We start from the raw sequence: 26,041 nt of genomic DNA, 5'->3' as shown, positions 1-26,041 counted from the left end.
GAACCTGGAAGAAGAAAAGACAAACCAAGGTCCTGCAGTGGAAGAATGTGCTTCTGAAGAAACATTCCGTGGATGCAGACCGCTTGCTTCACTGAGCCAGCCCAAAACCTGCCTCAGATGATACAAGTGGGAATAAAAAAAAAAACTCTTTTCTTCCAACATGCCCATACTGTACATATTATTGTTAGTTGCATTGTTTGGTCATAAGATCAAATGACTGTTGGATCTTTTCAGGCAAAAGCCCTCACACGCACCCTGTGATTAAGAAGTACACATACTAACCAAACCCATTAAAAAGAAGCACCGCTACATCTCCCGAACTGGAGTTGGCCTAAAGGTTAAACAAATCATCTAAAAGATCCGATTCATTATGGTAGCAGGCCAATTGCATGAACAGCAACTTAAACTGTTTTCAAATGTGTGATGTGACAGTTATTATGATTATTGCTGAGCCATGTAATCGATATCTGGATGTCATTTGCATGCATGAGTTTTTACAAGAAACTAAGGCTGGCTTGGCGAAACGGAATACTGCTTATTCGAGGCTATTTTCAGGTGCAGTGCTGTTGGAAGCTGGAGCCGTGGAAGCAGCTGTCACTTGCTGGACTCAACGCCTCGTTCTCTCACACGTGATGCTCGCTTGTTGCGCGTCGCCGCGCCGCGCCGCGCCTGGAGGCGTGAGCGCGGCTGGCTCACTGACACTCAATGAAGCTGCATGCCGTCGGGCTGTCAATTAAGAATTAAGGCCAACGTGGTGATCAATCAGTGATCCGGGCTCCGTTGCGTGACGGTGCTCAGTGATTGGTCTGTGCAAGCTTTGATTGCTCCTCACCCCACCCCAAACCCAGCCACCCCCCTTTAGTTGAGCGCGTCAAGTGAAAGGGAAACATGGCCGGTTTAATGGCAGGTTTTGGTTGTTACACCCACGCGATCGTACGGGGAATCCCCACGTCTCTGGCCAAAGAATCGCTCCGGACCTGCCAGGCTGAGGTGGATTTATCCAAGGCGCAAAGGGAGCATGATGCTTACGTGCACATCTTGAGGACCACGCTTGGGCTCGAGGTAGTGCAACTGCCCGCGGAGGAGACGCTGCCGGACTGCGTGTTCGTGGAAGATGCAGCCGTGGTGTGCGGGGACACGGCGCTCATCACCAGACCGGGTGCAGAGAGCAGGAGGAGAGAGGTAGGTGGGTCGCTCGGTGGGTGGGTGTCTAGGCAAAGTGCATGGCAACATACTAAGCTTTGCATCCGCGCCAATAACATTGGATGAGAACGTGGGCATGCACCTTGACTTCATTGGATCGAGAACTGTCGCTGCACGTAATCATCAATTGGAATGTAGCTTTTTGTGCATAGACTGTGTCTCTTGCTCCAAACATTTGATTGAAGTGCAAAAAGGCATCCCGCAATGCACGCATGCCCATCTGTATTTTGCTTCAATTTGATGCAACATTTGGGCTCAATGATGTGCAATAGCCCAAATGACTGTTGCTGATGAGGATTGTCTTCAGTTGTGCATTGTTTTTGTTGTTGCTACTGCTGCTGCTGCTGTGCTGGACTTCATGCTTGCACAAAGTGTGTGAGTGCCTTTCTGAGCGTGGAGAAAACAGAGACAATGGGGAAAACGGTTGGTCGGCTTCTGTGAAAGTGGCTGTCAATTCAAATCAGGGTCACTTTATTCGGCACAATGGCTCCGAGGGGCCCCGGCCGGGCCCGAGGCTACAGCCGTGAAAAAACGTTGCCTCATCACACCGCATTCAATTCACATCTTTTTGCAGCACCTTGTGCAAGGTGCATTTTTATGCACATTCAAATGGGCAGAAATGGAAAAAGTCATCAAGTCAAAGGTAGCGTAGGTGAATGAATCAAATGACCTTTTTAGGGGGAAAGCCTCATTAAAAAAGAACTTGTTGGAAAGAAAGAAATGGCAGGTAGTGGAAAGAGCACGCCCTAAAAAACTCTGATCAAAAGTCCAAAATGATTGATCGGGACATCAATGGTTTCAACAGTCCAAATATTGATCGGGGCATCACTAGTTCCACAGTCCAAGAGACTAAAGAGGAAAATGGCTATTGACGTACTTAGGTTACAAATCAACCGTTATACATAAATTGTTATTATGTGTCATCTTTAGTTGTATTGCGCTTTCACCATAGATAGCCAAGTGCTTTCCAAAAGCATGTCATATCAAATAGGCCAATGTGAGCTATTCCTCAATTGCCAAGGTTCCCTGTCCTGTTGCTTTGTCTCTGATTTGTAGTATACATGATAAGGACATTGATGTCTTCAGTTCCCTCAATGTTCCTGCCATTGAGGGGATACGCTTGTCATTGGTTCAAGTTTTTCTGCACTGTACACTACAACATTGTCGATGGCCAACATTGATTATTCACTCGATCAATCAGTCAGATTTAGTTACAGGCTGGGACACGGGGGATAGACACAGCAGACGTGTATATATACATGTATATGTACAGAGTTTTACGATACAACTGTATTTATATGAAGCAAGTAGCTGCAGCTACTGTTTCAAAGTGCTGTTGAGGAGAGAAGGCCTTTACCATAAGCTGCTTCCTAAGGTGGAAGAAGCTGGAGTTATCAGGACTGACTTGGCAGTCCAATTTAAAAGCCAAGTTTGGACCTGCTTTAGAGAATAAGTGGCTGCTTTTATTCCCTCTTCTATCCAATTGTTGCTGTAAAATGTTTGCTAAAACGTCCTTGAGTCCTTACATTGTAAGGTGTGCAGACACGATGGAAAATGACACCCTACAGACCCAATATTTAGTTGATGTTTTTGTAGATGACATGTTTTAGTTCAGTCCCATGAGAAGAGCTTTCTGGTTTTGCAGCCAGTCCCCCCCCCCACTAATGGCATAGTGCAGCACACCTTGTTTTGACGAGACAGCCTGCAGATTTCAATTCCGAGCCATCCTTGCCACTCGTATGACTTGCTTCATAGCATGAACCTGTTTTCCTTCAGGGAGATTTGACATCAACGTGTGAATGCGCAGTGACGGAACGAACGCTTCCCACTATAAGCGCTGCGCTGCATTCGTTGCACTTGACTTTTTAATATGCACTCCAATTTACATTTCAAGACAAAGCAAATTGTAAATTGGTCTTGAGAAACAGGAATTGTTTCTTACTGGCAGTCATGTCGAGTTCAACGATAGCAAATCATGACATGAAGCTCGAGAATGTTGACATCTATGAATCCCTACTGTTGTGTTTAGCAAAGAAAAATAATGACTGATAGTGACTGTAAATTCCCATCCTGTCACTAAGACTGAAATGTTGACTTGAAAGGTTAGTAAGAAAAAGGTTAGCCCTGCTACGTTGTATCTTAAAAAGAACAACAACAAACAATTGGATTTATACAGCGCCTTTCAAATCAAATGGTTTGACAAACTAACTCGTACTGTACAGCTATGACTTCGTGAACATTCTGGCCTCGATCGGCATGTGGCAAGTCTGCAAAGTTAGCAAGCCAGACAACCCCCTTCCCATATCGGCGGGCTTCTCCTTCCGTCACCTCAGAAGATGCAGCAGCAGGCTGCAGGGCAGCTGCTAGATGCATGCAAAGAGAAACTCCTCTCAGTCTGGCAAGATGACGTACTCGACGGCCGTCACCGGGGGTGTGTGAATGTCTGCTTTTGGTATGTCAGACCACAGGAAGTGACCATTCATGGTGATGTTGGGAGGGGAGGAAAAAACGACTCCCATTTTGCTCAGAGAGGGCAGAGAAAAAGCCTTCACTTTCTTTAGGAGGAATGCATTCGAACTTAGGACCCCTTCAACTGACAATGTGATCAAATAAGTTCACTTCTATGGAAGGGCATGTCATCTCCAATCAATAGGGTTCGTCATCCATCAAGATTTGTTTATTGTGATGCTGTTGTGACATGCCAATACCAATTGGAATGCCCTCAATGTTTCTAGCAGCTTTTGCAATAACGCTCACCTCAATTGATGGCGGAAAAAATGTCTTTGGCAATTCCACTGCCCTTTGATCTTCCGCTTGCTGGCACTAAATTCAAAATGAAACTCAATCTCTCAATTTCAAGCAGGTCCATTGGTTCAGATTCTTTTTCTTTATTCTCAGATCCCGAGCTGCCTCAAAATGTCCTCAAAATGCCCCCGAAATGTGGACAGATGAAACGTGTCAGTACTTGACACTTTGCGGAAGCCTGCCGACAATAACTTCCTCTTATTCTGAAGCTGACGCGCCGGTGCTTTTCCCATGTGGCGCTCGCTCGCTCTCTCGGTCGGACGTGTTACTTTTCCAAATGATTGCTGTGTGCCCGTAAATGGCGTTCTTTCCAATGAGCTCATACCCCCTCAGCCAAATGATGAAATATGATGGAGCTTTCCTGTAGGTGAGGCTAATTACACCTGCAATTGCAAGCACTTTTTAATTTGGAAATAGATCACAAGGAGTGGCCTAACTTTCAAGTTTGAACACGATCCATTGACTGTTGTGTTGTCTTGCAGCACATCTACGTAACTAACCCTGTTCAAAGGCCACATTTTTATTCCATAAAAAGGAGTCTCCATTGTGACCTACATGCCATCTGATAGTTGTTTTTTCCACAATTTGACAGTTGCAAGTCAGAGTTCTTATTAACAAACTGCTCAAGGTCACCTGACAGCCCAAAGTTTACTTTACAAATATGTTGTTTTATGACCTTGACATTTTCTAACATCATAGTTTTAATATTGTGGCACACCTACGTTTGAAGTTTGACACATTTAAATGTGCACTCTTCTTACCTAACAGAGTCAAGCCACTTTTGTTACTTCATTCATATTGCTAAACACACATTTGCAAAGATGGCTGAAGGCCGTAGGCTGCAGTCCTTAGAACGCATCACTGGGTCAAGTAACGTCTGTCATGTTTATAGAAATAGTAGTGTTGTCTGCTTTTGGCTAAATGCGCAAATGTACGTCGTTTAAAGACGGCTACAGACTGTGTACGGATTCATTCATTCGTTCATTCATTCATTCTCAGACGTTAGAGGTGAGACTTTACTTTCCACTTGTGTGCGTCAGGAGCCAGTATTTGACAAGTCGATGCCACAATGTTCTCAGCAGCAGGAGGAGGAGGAGGAGGAGGATTGAGGCTTCTGACTCTTTTGCACCTACGTCTTATTTGTCCATGTGTGTGACACCAGAATTCAACAATGCGCTTAGAACATACAGAGCTGGAATTTTGTTCCCCCTCCTTTTACGTATATATAAGCACCGGTGCTTAGCCTGCCCGTCCGCCTGCCTCACGGTTCATAGGTGCAGGGTTGGATTCTGACTCCGGCCTTCCTGTGTGGCGTCTGCATGTTCCTGCATGGGTGGGCTCCTTTGCTGTAATTGTACGTCTGAATGGTTGTTTGTCTCTGTGCGCCCTGTGATTGGCTGGCGACCGGTTCCGGGTGTAGCTCGCCCGCCCACCTGCTGCTGCCCCAAGACTGCTGGAATTGACTCCAGCTGGTAGGACGGCAGGTATGAAGGTTGGTCGAGGTGGTGTGTGCGAGCGAGCGAGCGAGCGACTGACTGTGTTGCCTCCTCTGTCTGCCTTCAGCCATCACAGTGTGGTGCGATGTCCGCTCGTAGTCTGTTCTCACGCCTTCTCTTTCTTCACTATTTATTCGACGTGCTCATCCACCGAGCTTCCACAGAGCCAGCAAGAATGAGTGCTGAGTAATAAAATGATTCATCAGTAGTGAATAAATAGTCAGTCACTTATGTAAGACACAAACGTTCAGGTCTCGGCTTTTAGCGAATCTTAGTTTGATTTGAATGGAAATGTTGGTGAAACCCAAAATGGACTTTTTCTTCTGTCTTATTGTTTCTGCTCTTTCTAATGATGTTTCAGCCTATTGGCTGCCTTATCTCACATCTCCGCCAGCACTAATTAACACGGAAGCGTATCAAACATACAGTAGAGGAGACAAATTACATAGTATAGTAATCTTATTATCTATCATAAGGCATTTGAATCCATTGATGAATGTCTGCTGATGGGCAGAATGGTTGCACCTGCTTCAGCAAGAAACCATCTACTGAGAGGAAAACTGAAGTATCAGCTAATAGTAAGCGCAGTAAGAATGAGTACTAAATTGTGCTTGCATGCGAGTGTGTGTGTGCGCCTTTTCCACACTTTCCAATTTTCCCGGAAGCCTGCTGCTGGAAGCTCCCGCTGCTCCGAGCAATTAGATAAGTTGATGGTAAACGCTAATAAGCGGAGACGCTTGTCATTCTGTCAAAGCCAATTTCCCGTTTGTTCTTGACCTGGACATGTTGCCAAGGGTGGATACGGACCATCGTTTTGGATCTATGAAGAGCAAGTTTTCAATGAGCACAAAAAAGACCAAGTCAATGAGAATTAAGCTTGAATATCTTCCATGTGTCATACATTGAGAGTTTCTGGGAGGTTGAAGATGAATCCTCAAGACGAGATATTATTACAACAATGTGCTTTTAGATCAAAATGTGGTTTACAAAATGTCATGAAGGGGGGTGGGTGGGTGTGTGTGTGTGTGTGGGGGTGCTTGTGTGTGTGTGTGGGGGGGGGGGTGCTTATTCAAGCATTCCGTAGTCCTCAAATAAATTGTCTGCCTTTCCTCTGAATCACCCAAAGACACAAACACAAACTACTAGCTGGTATTTTTGAAGTCAACTCTGGCATGCTTTTGTGAGAGATGTCATCCAAATCAAATCATCACATTGGTATTTGTCCTCTGACGTCATTGCTCTCCTGCTTACTCAGGCTCTGCCCTACTTTGGTTACCTTCCGCTGTCTTTTATCCCATTGTTTCTACAAATGACATCCTACTTTCTAGAAGGGACATCCTTGCTTAGTCATTGATGTAATATGAAGCAGTCAGAGCTGAGTGGATAAGATCTTATTTCAACCGAGTTGGTTCACTTCAGAGTGTGTGTGTGTTGATTTTCTATCCTGAACAGGATAAGCGCTGTTGGAAATGGATGGATGTGATTTTCTGAAGCTTGCGATGTGGGAATGACCATTTGAAAATGTCAAAAACGTGCCCCAATCTTTCCAAATACAATGTTGGCTATCGTTTGTTTACCTCTTGAAATGATTGTGGATAATTGCTGCAAAATATCTCTCAGTCCATCTATTCAGCTAATCTTTCTATCCATCAATCCAATCGATTTTCGTTTTTTTCTATCTCGTCGCTTTCAAAGTGTGTCTGAACGAGATCCTTGATGTCAGCCACATTTGGATGCATGTACGCTCTCTGTAAAAAGAAAACAAAAAACCCGCCCACGTTTGTCCGTTCTGGTCTAGACTAGACGTAAACAAGTCTACAGATGGATGAACTGAGCGATCAGACAACGAGAGGAAGTGGACGTGGAAACTAATCAAAGAGAGTGGGGGTCTCGTCAGAAAACCAGGCTTGGGGGGGAAAAAAAAAAACCAACAACCTAAGCTTCCTTTTTTGTTGCTCCCCACTTTTCATGCTTGTGGTTTCAGTCCTAGCACCTGCTTTGGCCATCATCTTTTCATAGCCATCACACTCACTCGCTGTGCTCTTGTAGGGCTGTCTGACTTCAAACATGAGCCACTTCAGGAATGATAATGACAGAAACATGCTTGGAAAAATAAGATTGACCTCCAGAAATACACACTGCTGCTGATGTGTGCGTGTGCGTGTGCGTGTGTGTTGATTCTCAGGGCACACAATGATTGATGGTTGTTCACTGCTACCAGGCTGTGGTTGTCTTTGGCTGCGAATGAAGCCGTAAGAATAGGTCGGCTGGCAGCGCATGAACAGGGATTCTTCCATGGTTTGTAGCACACCTGCCCTGTGTCTAAGCTAAGACACACACACACACGTACACACACCGGGAGCCTGTGAGACATTCCCATTTCACATTCCGATCCTCTGACCGCATGTCTGCTTTTATATGATCATATTTAAGGTTGATTTCAAAAAATGTCCCCTTCAGTTTGTTTTGTTTGACACCATTTGGAAAAATAGTTACTATGCACAGCCCTATCGGTCGATGGATCTTTGGCTCGGTCTCCATTGATGCCCTTATTGTTTTTTCTTTTCACCATAGTCGATGTCATTTTTTAAGCAATGACTAATAGTGTTGACAATCTGTGTGTGTGTTTTGTTTTTGCTGATGATTATTTTTATGTTTAAAGCAATGACAGTACAGAATGAACCAACCTTAATATTTTCATCTTTTATATTATTTCCAGCTTGAAAACACATTTCTACCGTCTTGATGATCCGTAAACATTGCGGTGGTCCAACTGTAATTCTCCCATTTGGCAATGGCCGATGGAAGACAAACATTGAATGGATTTTTCCTCCAGTGATGGGCATTTGACGTTTACGCCCCACCACCATCACATTAATTCTATCCTGCTGTCTCATGCGTTTCATTTTTTTGGGGGGATGTGCGAAAACACATGGTTGAGCATTGAAAATGGAACAGCTGGGTGTTGATTCTTTTTTTTTGTAAGACTAAGGAGATGAACGTGAAGCCAAATGACCTGTCATCCTTGCCGTACTTTGTCAATGTACATTTTTCCTTTGGCCAGCCCCTGGGGAATGTGTGTAATCCTCTCCGATTGAGTGGATGACATCAGAGGATGATAACAAAGGAACCACCGACAGACATCTTTGGGAAAACTCCTGAATAGATTGGGCCAGAAATCATAACAAATTGGAAGGGATTTGGAAAGCTTTTGCAATGATCTCTCAAGTCAGACCTTTTTCCTCCAGGGTGACTTTGCGCAAGACAACATTTGGTCTTGATTTCCGCAGCTTATAGCAAGAAGATGGAGCTGGCAATGCGCTCTGTCCGTTAAGTTGGAGCAAAGCTTTGTCATCCTTTATATATGTCGCTGATTATTCCTTGCTCATCTTCAACACGTAATTCATCTCCCATTAGCACAAGAGGATTTAGTGACAAATGGAAGATGTGGCAAACATCAATAAGGATCGTATCGTCTTGACTTGAGTGTAAACGAAGCGGCGGACATAGAGGCGACAGTTTTTGCTTTGTTTTTAGAGTGTCATCAAAAGCAAAGGTGTGTATACAGCACGAGCACAGTGCAGAGGCAACAAGAATGAGAAAAATGTTCCAGACCAGACCTACCACCGGGAGAGGAGCTTCACTGTGTGTTTGTCTTTCTGGCATGGAGCAGTGGAATGGAATGAGAAGCTTTCTTTTAATATGACTTTAGCTTTCCTGATCCACCTCTGATCTTGCCATCTCTCCACCATGGCCAAGTCTCACCACCTCTGCAAAATATTCACAGAAGCTCCAAACTTGCTACTTCACAATATGCACAAATGCACAGAACTCATTGATCGGAGCGAGTTTCAAATTCAAACTTTTATTCGCGACTGGGGAAAACATCAGTTATGCATCCTCCGCTTTGTTTTTATAACTTTCACGCTGATGGAATGGATCCTTGCCTTCAGTAAAAAAAAAAAGAAAGAAAAAAGGGCAGCCATCTGCGCTTACATGTTTTTCCACCTTGGTTTGGGGAAATAGTTTGGCACTGTCATTCTTTTCAATTTCTTGGTATTAGGGTAAACCTTTGTGCATTGCTGAAAATACGTCCAATCCCATAGCTAATCATTTGAACCTTGTCGTTTGATAAGCCCGTGTTGAGCTCCTCGCTATGTCGTTAACGGTGTCCACCCTCGGTCATTCAGTGAAGCCCTGCAGAAATGAGCACTCCCGGGAATCACAATCTCCTCTTTTTATCACCGGCCAGCAATGATGTGCTCCGCGGAGTGAGAGGCATACATTGCCAATTCTCCCACAATAAACACACACACACACACACGCCTACGGAAAGTGCTTGATTACCAAACGTAATGGATCGCTAAGAACATTCCGTCAAGCAAAGAGCCATATAATTGCTTTCCATGCTGACGACTGTGACACGCATTGGCATTTATGCCAGCCAGCCAGCCAGCCAGCTCCAATATTCTCAACCTACTTTTTCTTTCTTTCAATCTCTTGACAATGACAAATTCAATGTATGGTACAGTATGTGGGTGTAAAGAAGATCAGTGTTAATCATCATGATAAATAGACACTGGTCTCAATAGCACCTGTTGTATGGGAACAGTGAGGCCAGTTCCTTTATTTTTATAGCGGAATGAAATCCTTTTCCATTGATATACCATCCTCTTACGTATCTTCAAGAGGGTTTTGTCTTTTCGCGTTTGATTTGCTCTATACGTACGTATGTCTGAAAAACCTTTCACTTCTTTACCTAACTTATTTGTCGCTTTGGCCGTGTTTGGGGTCATTCTCGTTGCGGCATGATGAAAATGCATCAAATGGGCGGAGTTGCATCTTTCTTTCAATTCTTGGGGTTATCAAGTTCGTTGTGCCGGAAGTTTGAATCTGTTTGGACTAGGTGCAGAATGTGTGAGCGTGTACATACGTAAAAACATTTGACTCAGGTGACACGGTCACCAAGCATACATACGTATATTCCCTCACACTTGAATCTGGAATTTGCACGCTGGAGCCATCTGCGCAGTGGAGTGAAAACATTCTCGCATAGGAAACTTGTTGTTTTCACTCGCAAGCAAGTACAGCAGCCGCAGTCAAGTTTGCACATAGTCATTCATTCTTTGCAAGCTTAAGTTTCCATGTTAAAGCAAAGGCAACAACGCCGGGGGATATTTTCCTACCCATGAAGTCACACCATGCAGAATCCTGAGAATGTTCGGAATGATGAGCTTTAAGAGCTTTGAGCATCACTATACGTAGTATGTTATCAGATTGAAAAGAGCGAGGTTGGAATGAGAGCTGGAGTGAAAGGTGGCTTGTGCTGCCTTGCTGGGATGTCGTTTTGGGACAAGCCACAACAGATTGTTTTCTTTGCTGCCAAATGTAGGACTATTACTCAGTACCCACTCTATCCTTATCTAACCCTTGCCCATTTACGTACGTACGTGTATTCAAGGTGATGACTCCACTTTGTTTGAAATAGCCATCTGAGGGGAATGACATCACAAATCAAGCACACGCTCCAAAATGTCAATCGGTGCATGCAACTAGCTCAAACTACCTGAGCGCTTCAGAAAAGATATGTATTTTTTTTCCCCTCAGCAACGTCCGCATTTTGTCAAATCGAAACAAGCCTAATTGCACCGATTGGCCACTTTTGACGAGCATTTTCCTTTTCCCACAAACGGGCAACCTATTGACAAATTGGAATGTAGAAGTTCAGACAAAAAATGATCCATGCAAGTTTCATATATCCTAAATTCCTTCATATTTGGAAAGATCTCTGCTTATGTAATCAGGTTCTGTGTGTAGTTTGCAGAGTGTAAACAAGCGGGCGGGATTAAAAAGGGACAGGCCAATCAGCACCCTTTCACAGTGCTCATTCCCCACTCCTGACAGTTACACAAGTGTGTTTAATTATGGCAACATTCCTTACAAGGTCCTTACTTAAGGTCACTCAGTCAGTCAACGACCAAAGAAAGCGAATCATGCTCAGTGAAAGGCCGCTTGAAAAATAATCAAGGACAATGTGATGGAATCCAAAACAAGACTTTCATCTTTTCAAATCACTTTGGAAGCCAGCCCAGCCAGCCCATTCTTTTTGAAAGCCCAGACCTTGGGTTGCTTGTCCAGACTAACTGAGTGGGTGGGAGACCAGAGTTAGTAGTCTTTAGTTCTTGTGTCTTTTATGGGGATCAGGCAGAGATGTTTGCTATTCCCTCAAGTGTCTGGAAAGTGGGCTGTTTCCATTACAGTCTGTCTGGTTTCGCTGCAGCGGTGCTAATGTTATTGAGGCGAAGCTCAGGGGTGTTCCGTGGCCTTGTGGGCCCGCTCCACAGCCGTGCACGGTGCGAGAGGCCGTGGCAGACGCGCATATGGCTTACGTTCGGAGCTTCAAAGACAAAAGTTGGAAAGGCCTAACGACTGGTAAACTTATCATAAGTTGAAGGAAAATAGATGGTGTCCGCTTTTAACGAGCAGCGAATTCTCGACTTGCGGACTCGATTCTGCTAATTGACTTCTTTTGAGTGGAGTCATGACATGTGCCTGAATTCAGCCCAACTCTCAATAGGATTTAATGTCGTGAAGAACAGCAGCTAGTGGAAATGACAGCAAGCGTGCGCGTGCACAGTCACATTCACAGTTTGGTTCGTGGAAGAAAATGGTCAAGGCAGGATGGTGACCTTTAGAGACAAGTAACTCGTCTGTCCTGCTCACCTTCGGTTCAAAGATCCTTCGTGTCTTCTGTAACATTTTCATCTTACTGCTACTGCTGCGAGACTTCAGACTGAGCTGTTAATTAGTCCTTGTGTATCATCTTTGCCTGGAAGGGAGTTTGCAATTCTCAGCCACCACCGCGGTCAGTCAGGCAGGCAGGCAGGCAGGCCGATGAGCTGATCTGCTCCGCTCCGGCTGGTTAGCATTTGACTGCTAGCTTCATGCAATGATGGAAAACAACTGTGCAGAAAAGACCATCATTGCCAATATTTGGGAAATCTTTTGGCCCATTGTTTTTCTTTTTTTCCTTCTTTCCCCCCTTTCAAGATGAGAACATATAGTCCTTTTCTTGGTTTTCCACTTGAGACCCTTGCGTTTCAGCTCACATTACAGGGCTGTTTTGGGAAATCCCTCATAATAGGCCGTTAGTCTCATCTTTGCCAGGCAAACCCTCGTGCTTTTTTTTCCACTTTGGGACCCATCCATCCATCCATCCATCCATCCATCACATTCTTTTAAAAAGGTGGGCGGAACCATGCGCTATGATGGCTTCAGTTTTTGTGTGGAACGCACTTCAGGGTCCAGGCTGTTTTTAGTTCTCTGAATAAAGCAAAGGGATTCGACCTCCGGAGCAAGATATGAAAAGGCATCAAGAGCTTTTCTTCAATCTTGGCACATGATGCTTTGGAAGGTGTACTTGTACCGCATATGCATGCAACAAGTTAGTTTGGTCGCCAGCGCCTCTCGTATGCAGTGAGGTCACCATTGTCTGACTTGACTGGAGTTCCTGTCTCTCTTCACAACATATTAGGCTGCTCTTTCTTCGAGCAACACACACCAAAGGGAATCCCTGTGTGGGAGGAAAGGGATGAAAAGGGGAAAGAAGGAAGCCTTCAAGTTGAGCTTCAATCTTGACACGGCATCTCTGCCTGTTGCTCAAATGCCGTCCTTCCTTTCGGGAATTGTGAACACATCAAGAGACATTTTTTCCTTTGCACGTGGTAGGTCATGCTCCCAGATGCCATTTTTCCAACCATGAGTATGTTTGCTTAGACATTCCCTCCTCTCCTGCAGCACACGCACACAGCCACAGTGGACTTGAGCAATGTTGAAAGAAAGCACTTTAATATTATGTGGGAGCTTTGGGTCTTTTTGCTTTGCTTTTGAAAGGCCTCAACTGGCAGATGTAAAACTAACACAACGGGAATTCCTTTTCATAGTCTCAATTGAATCGTCTCTGGGACATGCCAGGAGGGGGCCAAGTTTTGATTCTGTAAGGCTAATAAGCATTGGTTAACCGCAGCGTTCGGAAAGCCTGAGCGCTTATGGGGAAAATAACGTCTTGTGACAGTTGTCAGGCATTCAGGCACTTTCCATTCATTTCGTCCTCTAACATGAGCATACGTGCTTCGAAAAAGCCTCCCTGGCAGATGGGCCAGCAACAGCAGCCTTTTTCTTTTCCACAGCGAGCTTGAATCGATCGGTAGTGACGCTGTACACACCTATGGCAATGTTGCTTCAGCTCCCTCTCCCTATCACCTTCATCCTAAACACGTAGCTCCTTTACTGGAGGCAGGCTGCCAAATGGTTGTGGTGGCTGTGGTGGCTGTGGTGGCTGTGGTGGCTGTGGTGGCTGTGGTGGCTGTGGTGGCTGTGGTGGCTACGGTGCCAGGGTCCTGTGCATGGCTTGGGATTGACCTACTTTTCAACATTTATGTAATGCTGTTCAGAAAGGTGGGGACGCTGGCTGATGGGAGCGTGTCGTGGCTTGGTTAACCGCAGGTATGCTCCTACATCTACCCAGGATTTTTTGGAATTAGGCAAGGGCATGCCATCCAGGGTCTGTTTTGCATGCCACTGGTTGGCATTGCAAATTTGACGGGGTACTTTTTCTCTCCATTCTTAAACTGGGCAAAACATGTGAACTCGGCCTGTTCTCCATTCAATTTCGAGTAGGACGACACAATCATGAACAGGGGGCAGTTTTCTGGCCCTCCAAATCACATTTTCAATCACTAAGGTAGCGTTACAATATGATCACTTTCATGAAAGCCTACACAAAGACTCGACTGCAAACCTGCTGCAGAAAAAAATGTCTGACATCTTGGGAGTGCTGTTGTTCCCGACCAAATGCACGGAATGCCTGGCCTGGCCTTTCTGGCCTGGCCTGGCCTGGCCTTTCTGGCCTGGCCTGGCCTGGCCTGGGAGCGTATGTGAAAGGGAGCCACTCTTTTGGTGCGCTCCTAATGCCGTTTTATTTCAATGCTTTTGTCGAGGAAAATATGGATCACCTGTTCACCAGAAAGCAGGAAATGAACGGGAGAGCAAGTGTTGCGATGGCTTTCCTTCCTAAAATGTATGATTTTGTAATTAGGTGGAAACATGTGCACATTCACTTGTGCTTCGGTATGGTGATTTGGAAAGTGCATGGCACTCTACCTGTCTGACCTCATGCTTTAGCCTTGCATAAATAAGTGGAAGCAGAAGCATTGTGTTAGCCAAGAAGCACAATGAACAGGCTGAGGTCATAATGAGATAGGGCTTGTGGAAACACTGATGCTCTCTCTCACTAACATGGCTGGCCTTGGAAACTACTCCTGCAGGACCCCGAATCAGGACAGTCAAATCACACTTGGGTGGGCCAGCAAATCAGCCATGGAGCAGCCAAACAAAGACCTGCAGAAGCTCAGAGTTCACATAGAGGGCAAATGGCTAAAGTGACTTTTCGCGTTCTCCGTCTCAGGAATGCATTTGAAAATACGTATACCATAATGTCCATGGCTTTTCCTTCAAATGCTGAAGAGAAAGAAAACGGGTGACCAGGAGCCAGCCGTAGGGCAGGCGAATCCATTTGATGTTGTTTTATCTGGACTCGACACTTTTCAATCCTACTTAGAAAATGACTTCATTTCATGGCTCGCTACAATGATGTCATTGCAAAAAAAGAATTTGTTTCATAGCATCTGGCCTCACAGGAAGCGACATGCTGTTAAGTAATCCAGCAAGAGCTTGGGAATTATTTTCTTCATCCTGTTGTTGGCTAAACTGTATACCATTCTCTCTGAAGATAACAAGGAGTGTTTTACAGATCACGCTTCCATTTCGTAGTTGTTGATAGCACTAGCTCATTTCTATGTATTTTGCTTTGTGTCCTTGTTTATCCAGACAGAGGCCATGAAAGGTGCCCTGAAGGATCTCAATCTGAACATTGTGGAAATGACTGATGAGAATGCTACATTGGATGGAGGAGATGTTCTCTTCACAGGTAAATACCATATTCTTGCCAATCCTATCAGCCATCGGGCTCCGTTTGCCAACAGACGGTGGTGGCTCTGATGTTTGGAGTCTCTTCTCTTCTCCTCTTCTCAGAGACATTCCACAGCGGGACGTCACCACGGTGACCCTGTGCCTCGGCACACGAAGCAAAAGTCCCTCCCAACGTAATCTGCAGTGAAAACATGACGTAGCAGGCCGCATCGTCAAATGGGATCAGCGTGGATTAGATTAGATTAGATTAGATGTCAACCTTTAGTTGCACTGATGAAGCAAGCGTATTCTGCTATATTGGATTTTCTCTCAGTTCAGCAGTTAAAATGTGGGTCAATAGTATCTTGAGCACTACCAAGCAAGCCCACTTAACGGACTTGATTTGATTTCTCGACAACACGTGGCATGCTTCCAAGAGCTTCATTGGCATGGCCCCAGCTAAGAACAAATCAAGCGTCAGCAGGATAAATGAACATTCAGAACCGAATGCCAGGCATTGTCCTCTGCCGTGTCGGCCGCGTTTTTCTCTGCTGACCGCAATTGGAGTTCCAAGCACCCTTTTGGTGTGTTTGCTGTTCAGATTCTATTTGGGAGATGTCATTTGCAGTAAATGATTGTCCCAATGCCATTATAGCCACAGAAATGAAAAATGGCAGACGATATGAAGCTGGTTGGCCATTTGCACCTAGGCTTCCTACCGCTTTTGTCCACAAAAGTATTTCTGAGGTTGACGGTGAAGTCTTGGATGACGCTCTCTGCTTTGGATCATCCCGGAGGTGTTTGATGGCCTTGAGGTCGAGTTGTTCCACACAAAACACAAGTATGCCTTTGTGGAATTTGCTGTGTGCACTGGGTCAAAGTCATGTTTTGTTTTTTCTAGCCTTCCTGATCATTTTCTGTTCGTCTCTGCAGGTCGAGAGTTCTTTGTTGGCCTTTCCAAACGGACCAATCAAAGAGGAGCCGAGATCCTCGCTGATGCCTTTAAGGTGAGATCAAGTCATGTAGTACCTAAGTGAGCAAATTCTTAAAGCAATGTTTGTCATTGGCACAGTGCAACGTTGCTGCTCATCCCACAAAAGCAAAGAATGTTCCTCATAAATGCAGCAGCCTTTATAAAGGAAATGAGCGGACTTTGATCACATTGTTACAATGTCAAAAGTAAACTATCTGCCAAAGTTCCGATTTATGTAGGGGAACTTGAACACGCGAAAAGAATGGCAGAAATGAAAATCCAACGGTTCCTCTTTCCGTTTGTAGGATTATGCCGTGTCCACTGTGCCCGTGATGGAAAAGCTCCACCTGAAGAGCCTCTGCAGCATGGGGGGACCGGGCCTCATTGTCATCGGCTCCAGCGAACCTGCTCAGAAAACCCTCAAAGTATGCAATGTGGTGATGGAGATGACGTCATCTCACCGTGATGGTCATGGGAAGAATCGAATGATTGTCTTTCAACTGGCACAGCAGACGTTGTTTCTTTTGGGATTCTTTGATAGCCGCCTCTTGGCTCAACCTTGCTGGAATGTCTTCTTTTCCTCTTGACTGAATGGACATTCACACTCATCATTTAGTAGCAAACCTTGTGAATGCTCCCGCAAATCCGACATAGCTAAGGTCCAATTCAAGAGCTTGAATGCTACCGCAGGAAAAGAAAAATGAAGCAATGCGAACACCGCAGATGAAGTGGAAGGAATGACGGATGGGATGTTATTATTTCCTCTATAGACAGGTGACAAATTGCTGTAAACTAAGATCCGATCTGCCTTGGCTGATTCATGTGAATCACGTGATCGTTGGTAGTCTACTGATTCACACTGAATTCCTTGGAATTGGAGTGGGTGGTGCGGTTTCCCACGAATATTCTTTGGAGCCTCACCCTTATTTAAGATACAAAGACTGTGACGGTATGACAAAATCATCATTCTGGCAGTTTCTGTTTTACACCTCTTTATTGATCATCCTGAAACACTATTGGGTATACATCGCACGAAAACAAAAGTTCCAACACGTTGGAATAGTCTGTTGGGTTAGGACAATCAGGCTGGCGTTCTTTTATCTTTGGATGAGGAATCATTTTTCAAATCGGTGTCTTGTGGTTTAATCATGAAACTCACTGTAGTAAGATGAGCTCATATATATCTACTGCGTTGTTTTACACTGGTGTAAATATTTTTATAAGCATGTGTTTAGCTTTCCCAATAAGAATGCACAGATGGACTTCATCTTCCGTCCTTCCCTTTCACCACCATGAAGTCATTCCCCTAAATACCAAAAGAGATTGCAGCACCCTCTCTCTCTCTCTCTCTCGCTCTCTCATTTGAGTTTACCCCTTGCTCAGTCATGAGGTCACCAATGGATGATGTTTGGGGTTCCCCTGGAGGTTGTTTATAGTGTGGATTCCTCAGTGAAGGTCTCAACTCGAGTTGTGCCTCCGGACTAAAAGGCAAAAGAAGATATACTGTACGTATATAAAGTGAAATGTGAAGCAAAAGATGTGCTGCAGTAAGACTGTGGTCAACATTTGGCCTCCCATCTAATCCCCCTGTGTGTGAGAGGCGGCTTGGGCGGTCACGCACATGAAGATTGTTTTCGTTTCGCGCTGCTGCTGCTGCTGCTGCTGCTGCTGCTGCTGCTGTTGCTGCTGCAGTTGCAGCCGCAGCCACCCCTCCCTACCCCTCCCTACCCCTCCCTACCCCTCCCTACCCCTCCCTACCCCTCCCTACCCCTCCCTACCCCTCCCTACCCCCAAGTGAGCTACCTGGGAGTCTGTCTGAGGATATGACATCACCTTTAGTTTCATTCCCTGCACACCGAGCCTCACCAAAACTGTAGTTACTACTTGTCCATCCTTCCACTGGAACTCCTTTTCAATGTCACTCTTTAATGATCCCTAACTTGTAGTTGTAAAGAGCTCAGTCAACCCATGGCTTTGAGTCAATATCAGCACAAGAACAGGTACAAGGCTCAACTTCACTACTATGTACGTATGTACATATCATAAACACACGCGGATGTTGTTCATGTTTCTTGGCAGTGGGATGTTTCAAAAAACAACACACAAGCTCTTGGTGTGTGGCCACATTTGTAGAAATGCAGCCATGAGTCACACTTCTTTGCTTTGATCATTAGGAAAGAGTCAGACAAATCCTAACACACACACACACATTCTGCTGTTCAAAATGAGACACCTGCTTTCCCTCCGATCAATTGCCTCAGTTCCACTTCCTCCCAGCATCATGGGAGTCATCTCATCTTGACTTGTGCTCCTCCCAGCCCACCTTCAGCACCGTTGGATTACATAAATAATATGACATCTGCTGAAGAAGAATGTCTGCTCCTCCGTTTGCTATTAAGTACCCTCATCTTTCCCCCCACAGACCTCAGAGTGCTTTTGCAGACCACTGTGATGCTGACCTAGAATTCAGGCCTGTGTCTGTCTATGCTGGGCTCCTAGCTGATTTCAAAGTTTCCTGTCCTGATTCAAATGATGAGGCTCATTAGCAAGCTTCTACAGAATCATTTGAATGGGGCGTATTGGGGAAGGGACAGGACAGCGGAGGTCGAGGCCCCGACTCGCCCGCCTGCTCCACAATTGGGGTGGACTCTGATTTCTCTGTGTTAATCTCCTGTTTGTGTGTGTGTGTGTGTCGGCCGCAGATCATGCAACAAATGAGCGATCATCGTTACGACAAGCTGACGGTGCCCGACGACCTGGCCGCCAACTGCATCTACATGAACCTGCCCGATAAAGGACAGGTGCTTCTGCATTGTACAGCAGAGGAATATCCAGAAAGTGTCAAGGTAATATTTTGCTCAATCATTATTACCAGGAGACACTTTTGCTTTTCTTGAAATGAATGATCCACTCAAGGGATGTGAGTCACCACTACAATACCAATACCGAGACATGCAACGATTCTAATTATTGGAGCTCGAGCCAACTAACTAGCGGCTTTTGTCCCAATTCCAGCGATATTTGTTTTGGGCTAGCTGTAAATATTCTCAAAATGGAATCATACACAAGATGACTTCCCTTTTCCGCAAGAATTAATTTGCGTTATTTCGTTGGTGTTTGGCTATTTTTGTTTTGTTTTGTTCTTTTAGGCGCTGCGGTTGTCATTACAAAAAAGAATCTGCTGAAATTGAATCCAGTAGCCTGCAGTCTGCATGTAAAGAACTTGGACCTCAAAATGTACTCAGTGGTTAAAAGCCCAGCTGTGCCAGCTATTTTTAGAAGGAAGAATTCCGAAAAATGTGCGTATTTGGATTGAGAGCCGTGGCGGAGAGTCAGTTTTCCTCCCCGAAGATAAACTGACGGGATTTGTCTTGAGCATGAAATCTATTTTTCTATCGCATTCTTTCAGCTTTGGTATCAAAGCCTAGACAGACCATCTGGCATAGTAAGAAATGAATAGTCCATTTTTACAAAGTTCAGACCTAGCCGAAATTGCTCTGGATCCTGGTGTAAAAGGGGGCAAGCAAAAATATTCATAGTGGTGGACCGCCATCCTGCAGCCGTTCTTTACCTGTTCCACAATGAGCTTTTGTACCAACCGATATGAGCCAAGGTGTTATAATAACCATAATAATGATGAAGATGAAAAGACCGACAGGGGCCAAATATTGTGAATCCTTTTTTCCCCTCCACAGGTGTTTGACAAATTGAATGACTACAAGCTGTTCCCCGTGTCCAACAGTGAGAAAGTCAAAGTGGACGGTGCGCTAACATGCTGCTCCGTGCTCATCAATAAGAAGTCCGGCAACTAAACGCAGTCTCTGTTGGGGAAACTCACTGGATAAGCAGATGTAGTGTTGAGAAGAATATGGGCAGATCCATTCTCTTGATTTACATGAACCTTCCTTTCAATTTATTGATGAATCAAAGAGTACCCAACAGAATATGTTTCAGGTTGTTGAAGTCGAGCCTCAATTAAGGTGCAACTATTTTAGTCATTGTCTTTCTTCATGTTCAAATCCAGTTAGGGAGAACTGAGATAACTTTGCTCGAGTAAACGACAGTTTGCAACCCATGTTTTTGCCAATGTGTACGTTAAAGGCCGACCGACCCGTTTGCTCCGCGCTGCCTCTCAGCACGACTGTGAGCCGAGCCCAGCCGAGCCCAGCCGAGCTGAGGAAATGACATCAGGAGGTGTTGCTTGCGTATGGGCAAGCAGGCAGTGATGAAGCATGGAAAGAATTTGGTTTGTTCTGTTCAGAGGAAAGGCTTGCGACGCCAGTAAACACTAACTCGAAAAGTCTTCAGCTTCATCTTCCTCTCTGTGCCGTTGACTCAGACAGCTTTATGTTCCCAACGTGATTCTGGTTCCATCGAGTAGTCATTGTCCAGGCACCAGCTGGCAAAAGGCCGGATGAAAGCGTCATAGCAGCACAAGTCATTTGCAAATTGTGAAAGCGTTTGCCCAGTGGGGGATCAACTTTTATGATCCTGGATAATTATTTGGTCTGAAATTGCTCTTCCGTACCTCCTCACTGTAATGGCCTTTCTTTCCCTACTGATTCAAATCAAAGGCTTTTTGTTGTTGCTCTTTCTTTCCATCGGTGTACACAATGAGGTCATAGCCATTTCATTTTTGATTGTCTTTTCTTTTCTATGGTGAGTCATCGAACTGAATTTACTGCACGGGTTAACCATCTGCTGATTCTTTGTTGTGATTGTCTCTGTTAATCTCAGATCATTTGGTTGAGAGTAGTATGGGATTGGTATTTTAGTAAGTGAAAATACTCTTCCTTCTAATTTACATAATAAAGTTAGCATTCAATTGATCTTTCTGAACTATTAATACACTTGCTCCCTGTTGTTACTGTAGTAGAGAAGTTGACGTAATATTATTATTATTATTTTTTTTTTTTATTTGTTTGCTTTGTCAGCGTCGACTAATATTGAGGACACTAAATGAATCCTAAAGAAATGTATCCAATTGACAGTAAATCTACTGCCTCATCTAGCGTCAATAAAATGCAAACTGCAGAAACGTGTCAGGGGAGCACTAGTTGGCATTAATAATGGGTCAGTCAAATTAATTTACTGCATGCACAATGGGGAAGCTTTTAATGGGGGGGAAGCAAGGTCAATTCCACGTAAACTTTAAGTTAGAGTTGGCATGGGGCACAAACAAAAAAGAATATTTCAACCGTTTGTCCACATTTTAATAGTTAAACTAAACAATGCAAACGATGAAACAGCACCAGTGGCAACTCATAGTAATCATTTAATACTACTAATAAAATAACAAACATAGGACATTGATATTCAAAACTCTCAAACTATTTTGTTTGCCTTTAATATAAAACTCTATGCAATGAGTCACTTCAAAAGCACAAGCCACCATCTATTGGTACGTTTATTTACAAAAGTTTATTTTCATCTCAGATTTATTTAATTTTCTAAATACTTTTTATAATTTTCCATGAGCGTTACAGTATTTAGCAAACTCAGCCGTTGTTTTGCAATCAGCGGGCTCCCTCTAGTGGCTATAAAATCACATGATTTAGGCATAGCGGGCCACCTATCACACAGCAGGACCACTGTCTGATCCTTTGTGGAGGAAACAAACCCATGCAGGCACGGGAAGAACATGCAAACTCCAAGCAAGAAGGGCTGGAATTGAACCCACGACATCTGCACTGGAAGACAGCCATGCGAACCACCGTGCCAAAGCGTGGCTTATTCAGCATAGCCAGGAATTTAGCTGCAAGGTAAGTTAGTATAGACATTTTCTGGGGGCCTGAGGCCAGTGTCCTTGTCCTGGACTTCCAATGCAGGATCAGAAAGAGGCAAGTAGGAATGGTTTAGGAAGTTGTTGTGAGGGACACAGAAAGAGTGAGATGTTTTTGGAAGAAGCTCTCCCTCCACCCCTGGGCCTCTTATCTCCCCAGGCTGCTGCTCACAGACATACTTGTTTGTGCTTGAACAAATAGTGACACACTCTCTGTTCAGTGTCACATAGTCTGGAAACAATTTCAGTTCTGTTCTAGGGTTTCCCTCTTCCCGGTCTCCGGCGCGGCGGCCTTGCGACGGCGACAGAAGCTGCGTCGATTCCTGACCCGATCCCGAGAGCCCGTCCTGAGACATGACCTCCACTATGGAAGCAGTCCCTTCTTCAAAGTATTGCTTTGCGGTAACTGGAGGATCCTGCAGTGCGAGTGAGTATAAAAACGACCGAAGAGTGCATGCGGTGCCACAAAGGAGAATATTCAAGTCAATTGCCTAATTACCCATTTCTGCAAGTTGATCTCCTTCACAAAGCCTTGAAGGACTTTGTCAAGGTTCGGAACTGGCGGCCAAAACCATTGCTTGAGCTTGCTAAGAACGACATGGTGACTTAAGGGCTGAATATCAAGAATGGATGGGAAAATGTCCAATCTTACCGGGCGTAAGTAAAACCCAAAGAGATGAGGAGAACAGCAGTGACCAGCAGTGTGGCCGGGATGCAAGTCAGAAGCAAAGTCTCTGTAAAAGTCACCGCGTGATACGATGTTATTGGTGTCTGAAGTCACAACTCAATTGGAGTTCTTTTCGTACGCAAGAGTAGTGCAGCAGCTTACCAATATCAGCAGGAGTTTTGCCACTCACAACATGGGACCACTGGCTCCATTGACCAGAGTAAATGGAGCCGTTAGGTTTGGCTCGAACCTTCACTCTGTACTGGATCCTTGGGGGAACCTCCAGACATGTACCAGTCGCTGGGCCCTTGGGGGAAATCACCTGAAGAAACATTTCGTCATCCACATTTCATATTCAATTTTAAGCCTGCCTCTCTTGCATACATTGATACTATCTATCTATATTTGTCTTTTTTTCCCTGCAGAGCTTTCATATTATTTTCTGTGTCAACAGCAAAAATTCCACCCTGTGTGGCATGGTTGCATCAATCATTCTGGGAAAAGCAAGTCAAGTCAAGTTTATTTGTATAGCCCTAAATCACAAACAGTCTCAAAGGGCTTCAACATCCACGTTTCATTGGTAACTATCTCATTTTCTCTTTTAAGGTACATATATCTGTGAGTGCTATTTAAATCTTCATCACGTTTTCAAAGCCACCAACATTGAAATGAAAGGCAATAGAAAATGGATGGGGGGGGGAAAAACGTGTTAACGGCTGAGGTGAAGAACCCCAGCTCGCTTTGAAAAAGCATGACATCTTACCACCCATGCTTTGCTCTCTCTGATTTGGCAGCCAACTTCGTATTGCAAATGGGATGAGAGCGTCGTCATAAGAGGAGCTTCCCACTTCAAGCACAACTTGTCCTTCTCCAGTAGCCCTGTCAGATGAGCCGGTGGCTCTGTTTGGACTCCAATCCAAAAGGTACACAAAGTCTTGTCATGATCTAGTGAAATGTGTTCTTGCCATCTTGGTGCTACTTAGAGTCCAAAACAGAACATCTCGATACAACATGCTAATGGTACAGGTCAATCCAATCCAATCAAATGCCAATTTCAATGGACTCACTGATGTTTCTCAATGTGAACTCTTGGGTGTAAAACGTCCTGCTGAGTGGAAATGCCGCAGTGCTGACTTTGACTCTGACTTTTTTCCACTCCTCTCCCTGAAAAGTGCACTGCCCAGTCAGCTTTTTGTCAGGCACACATTGTGTCCAATCAGTCCAGCCCAAAGTCTCACTGCAACATTATTTCATCACATGTCAGAAAAGCAGAGTGAGCATCCGTGACTGCTTTTCATCTGCGTCTTTTGACTGAATGGTAGGATTGCAATGACTACCTGAGATGCATCTTTGTGAAAAGCTTGCAACCATTTGCTTGGCTGCATGTGCTGCCGTTCCACTGGCAGCTAATCATTTGCAGATCAGAGGTGTGGCACTTGAGTGAAATGTCATCTGGAGGGAGAAGAGAAGAGAAGAGGCTTATTTTTGTAGAACATGGCTTCTGCTTGTGGCTTGCTCGACCGGTAGCGACACATCTATGTTTTAAGGAAGTCTATGGATTTCATCCAGGTTAAAATTGAGAAGATTGAGGTTCTTCGATACGGTTTGTTCCCGTCTGGATCCAGGCACTTTGGGGGAAATGAAATGTGATGGAGCCAAACAATGGTCATTTTCTGTCTGTAATTGATTTCAATGAGTCATTGTATGGACACACCTGCACTTTGCGGCACCACATCTCTCACGGGCTGTGACCAGCGACTCCAGTGTCCCGCACTCTCAATGTTGCCGCACTTGACCGCAATCTCGACTCGGACCTCTTCTCCCGGTACTAGAGACATGACTGAGTCATCCATACCCTGCGGGAGCAAATCAACAAAAGTAGGAACTGGGAATTGATCACTCTGATTGGCTGTTAGCTAGCAAAGGCAAATGAAAGAGGATTTCTGATGCAAATGGATCTCGTTGTAAGCAGCAGTTTGAACTGCCGCAGCAAACACTTTGGGAAACGTCACATTTACAAGGTTGTGTAATTTCACACTTGTATAGTTCAATGTTGATTCCCCCCCCCCCAAATACTTACCAGTACCTCTTTAGTCCTTTGTCCAAGTCTTTTGGAGGTGTATCGGATCCTATAGCGCAGTTTGTCCTCCCAGTATTTGGGCACATTTGTGAGGCATGAAAGCTGCAGCTGTCCAGGTTTGCCATTATGGAGTAAAGCTACATTGAAGGGCGCATCCAAGAGAACTACGCACAAAGTAGAGTGAGGGAAAAGGCAACAGTTTACACAAAGACTTCAAATTGGAGTCATGCCTCTGTACACTGGAGGAAACGGTTGCTCTTACTGTGGTCTTCTACGCTGACCATGCGACTGTAGAGTCTGGTGGTGGTGGTGGTGGTGGTGTTGGTGTTGTTGTTGTTGTTGTTGTTGCGCTCCACCACTTGAAGGTGGATATCCACATATGAGACAACATCCAAATAAGGAAATGAGCAGATGTGCAGCAACATTCCTTCTTTTGTTCTCTGGGTCAACAATTCACATCTTTTCTCCTCAGACCTTGATGGTGATGACATGCACAATTGCTGCATTATATCATAGCATTGTCAAATTCGAGTTGCCGTGTAGATCTACAGTAGATCACAACTCCAGCAGTTCTTTGAAAACACGGAATCGGTCAACAAATGGAACATACTGGCCAATTTTGTAGAACAGATCAAATGTTCCATTGTCGGTCGTCTGAAAGAAGCAGGTGAAATCCTCTTCTGTCCTTGTGAAACATTTTGGGTCATCTTCCTCCTCCAAGAGGGAAATATCTGCCCCCCCAAATTATAAAAGGCAATCAGGAACAATAGTTGCAATATTTTTCACAATTTCTGATTTCTATTCTTTCTTACCATGTTGTGAAAGATTCCGGCCAGCCACATACTTGCAACAAATCCAGAGCATACAAAGCACCTGTGGCCAAATGTTCAAGAGTATCTTCCTGCTGTTGTTCAATTTCATGTTGAATTGCGGTCGTTTGCATGCTCTGCCACCCGACCGTAAAACACGCAAATGCATATGTGTGTTTGTTGTCATGTCAAGGGTATTTGGACTCAGTGAGGGTGCTGCTGCTGCTGCTGGTGGGGGTGGGGGTCAGGGGGCCGAT

General features: G+C 44.7%; 2 protein-coding genes across 4 annotated transcripts; one reads left to right on the top strand and one right to left on the bottom strand.

The window, feature by feature from the left end:
• The first annotated feature begins 665 nt into the window (after window positions 1-665).
• ddah1 (dimethylarginine dimethylaminohydrolase 1) lies at window positions 666-21,292 on the top strand. Of its 2 annotated transcripts, none has more exons than XM_088394497.1 (6): window positions 666-1,182; window positions 15,393-15,492; window positions 16,407-16,480; window positions 16,752-16,871; window positions 19,149-19,292; window positions 19,596-20,045. In XM_088394497.1, exons 1-6 carry the CDS (start codon window positions 889-891, stop codon window positions 19,629-19,631), a joined length of 768 nt encoding a protein of 255 aa, XP_088250623.1. In that variant the 5' UTR covers window positions 666-888; the 3' UTR covers window positions 19,632-20,045. The 2 variants fall into 2 exon arrangements, with proteins under 2 accessions (XP_088250623.1, XP_088250622.1); XM_088394496.1 differs by lacking the exon at window positions 19,596-20,045 and adding an exon at window positions 20,142-21,292 and having other exon boundaries at window positions 671-1,182.
• A 556-nt stretch (window positions 21,293-21,848) lies between these two features.
• mpl (MPL proto-oncogene, thrombopoietin receptor) lies at window positions 21,849-26,019 on the bottom strand. Of its 2 annotated transcripts, none has more exons than XM_088394490.1 (12): window positions 25,788-26,019; window positions 25,586-25,706; window positions 25,238-25,449; window positions 24,976-25,139; window positions 24,610-24,751; window positions 24,233-24,347; window positions 23,963-24,132; window positions 23,659-23,804; window positions 23,058-23,217; window positions 22,881-22,962; window positions 22,728-22,815; window positions 21,849-22,644 (listed from the first exon to the last, which is right to left on the bottom strand). In XM_088394490.1, the coding sequence occupies exons 1-12, from the start codon at window positions 25,969-25,971 to the stop codon at window positions 22,198-22,200; spliced, it is 2,031 nt and encodes a 676-aa protein (XP_088250616.1). In that variant the 5' UTR covers window positions 25,972-26,019; the 3' UTR covers window positions 21,849-22,197. The 2 variants fall into 2 exon arrangements, with proteins under 2 accessions (XP_088250616.1, XP_088250617.1); XM_088394491.1 differs by having other exon boundaries at window positions 25,238-25,333.
• Window positions 26,020-26,041: the final 22 nt, after the last annotated feature.

This window comes from Syngnathus floridae, chromosome 13 (genome assembly GCF_059516105.1).
Source record: "Syngnathus floridae isolate MCC-2025c chromosome 13, RoL_Sflo_1.0, whole genome shotgun sequence".
NCBI lineage: Eukaryota > Metazoa > Chordata > Actinopteri > Syngnathiformes > Syngnathidae > Syngnathus > Syngnathus floridae.
This window is presented reverse-complemented; position numbering and strand designations above follow the sequence as displayed.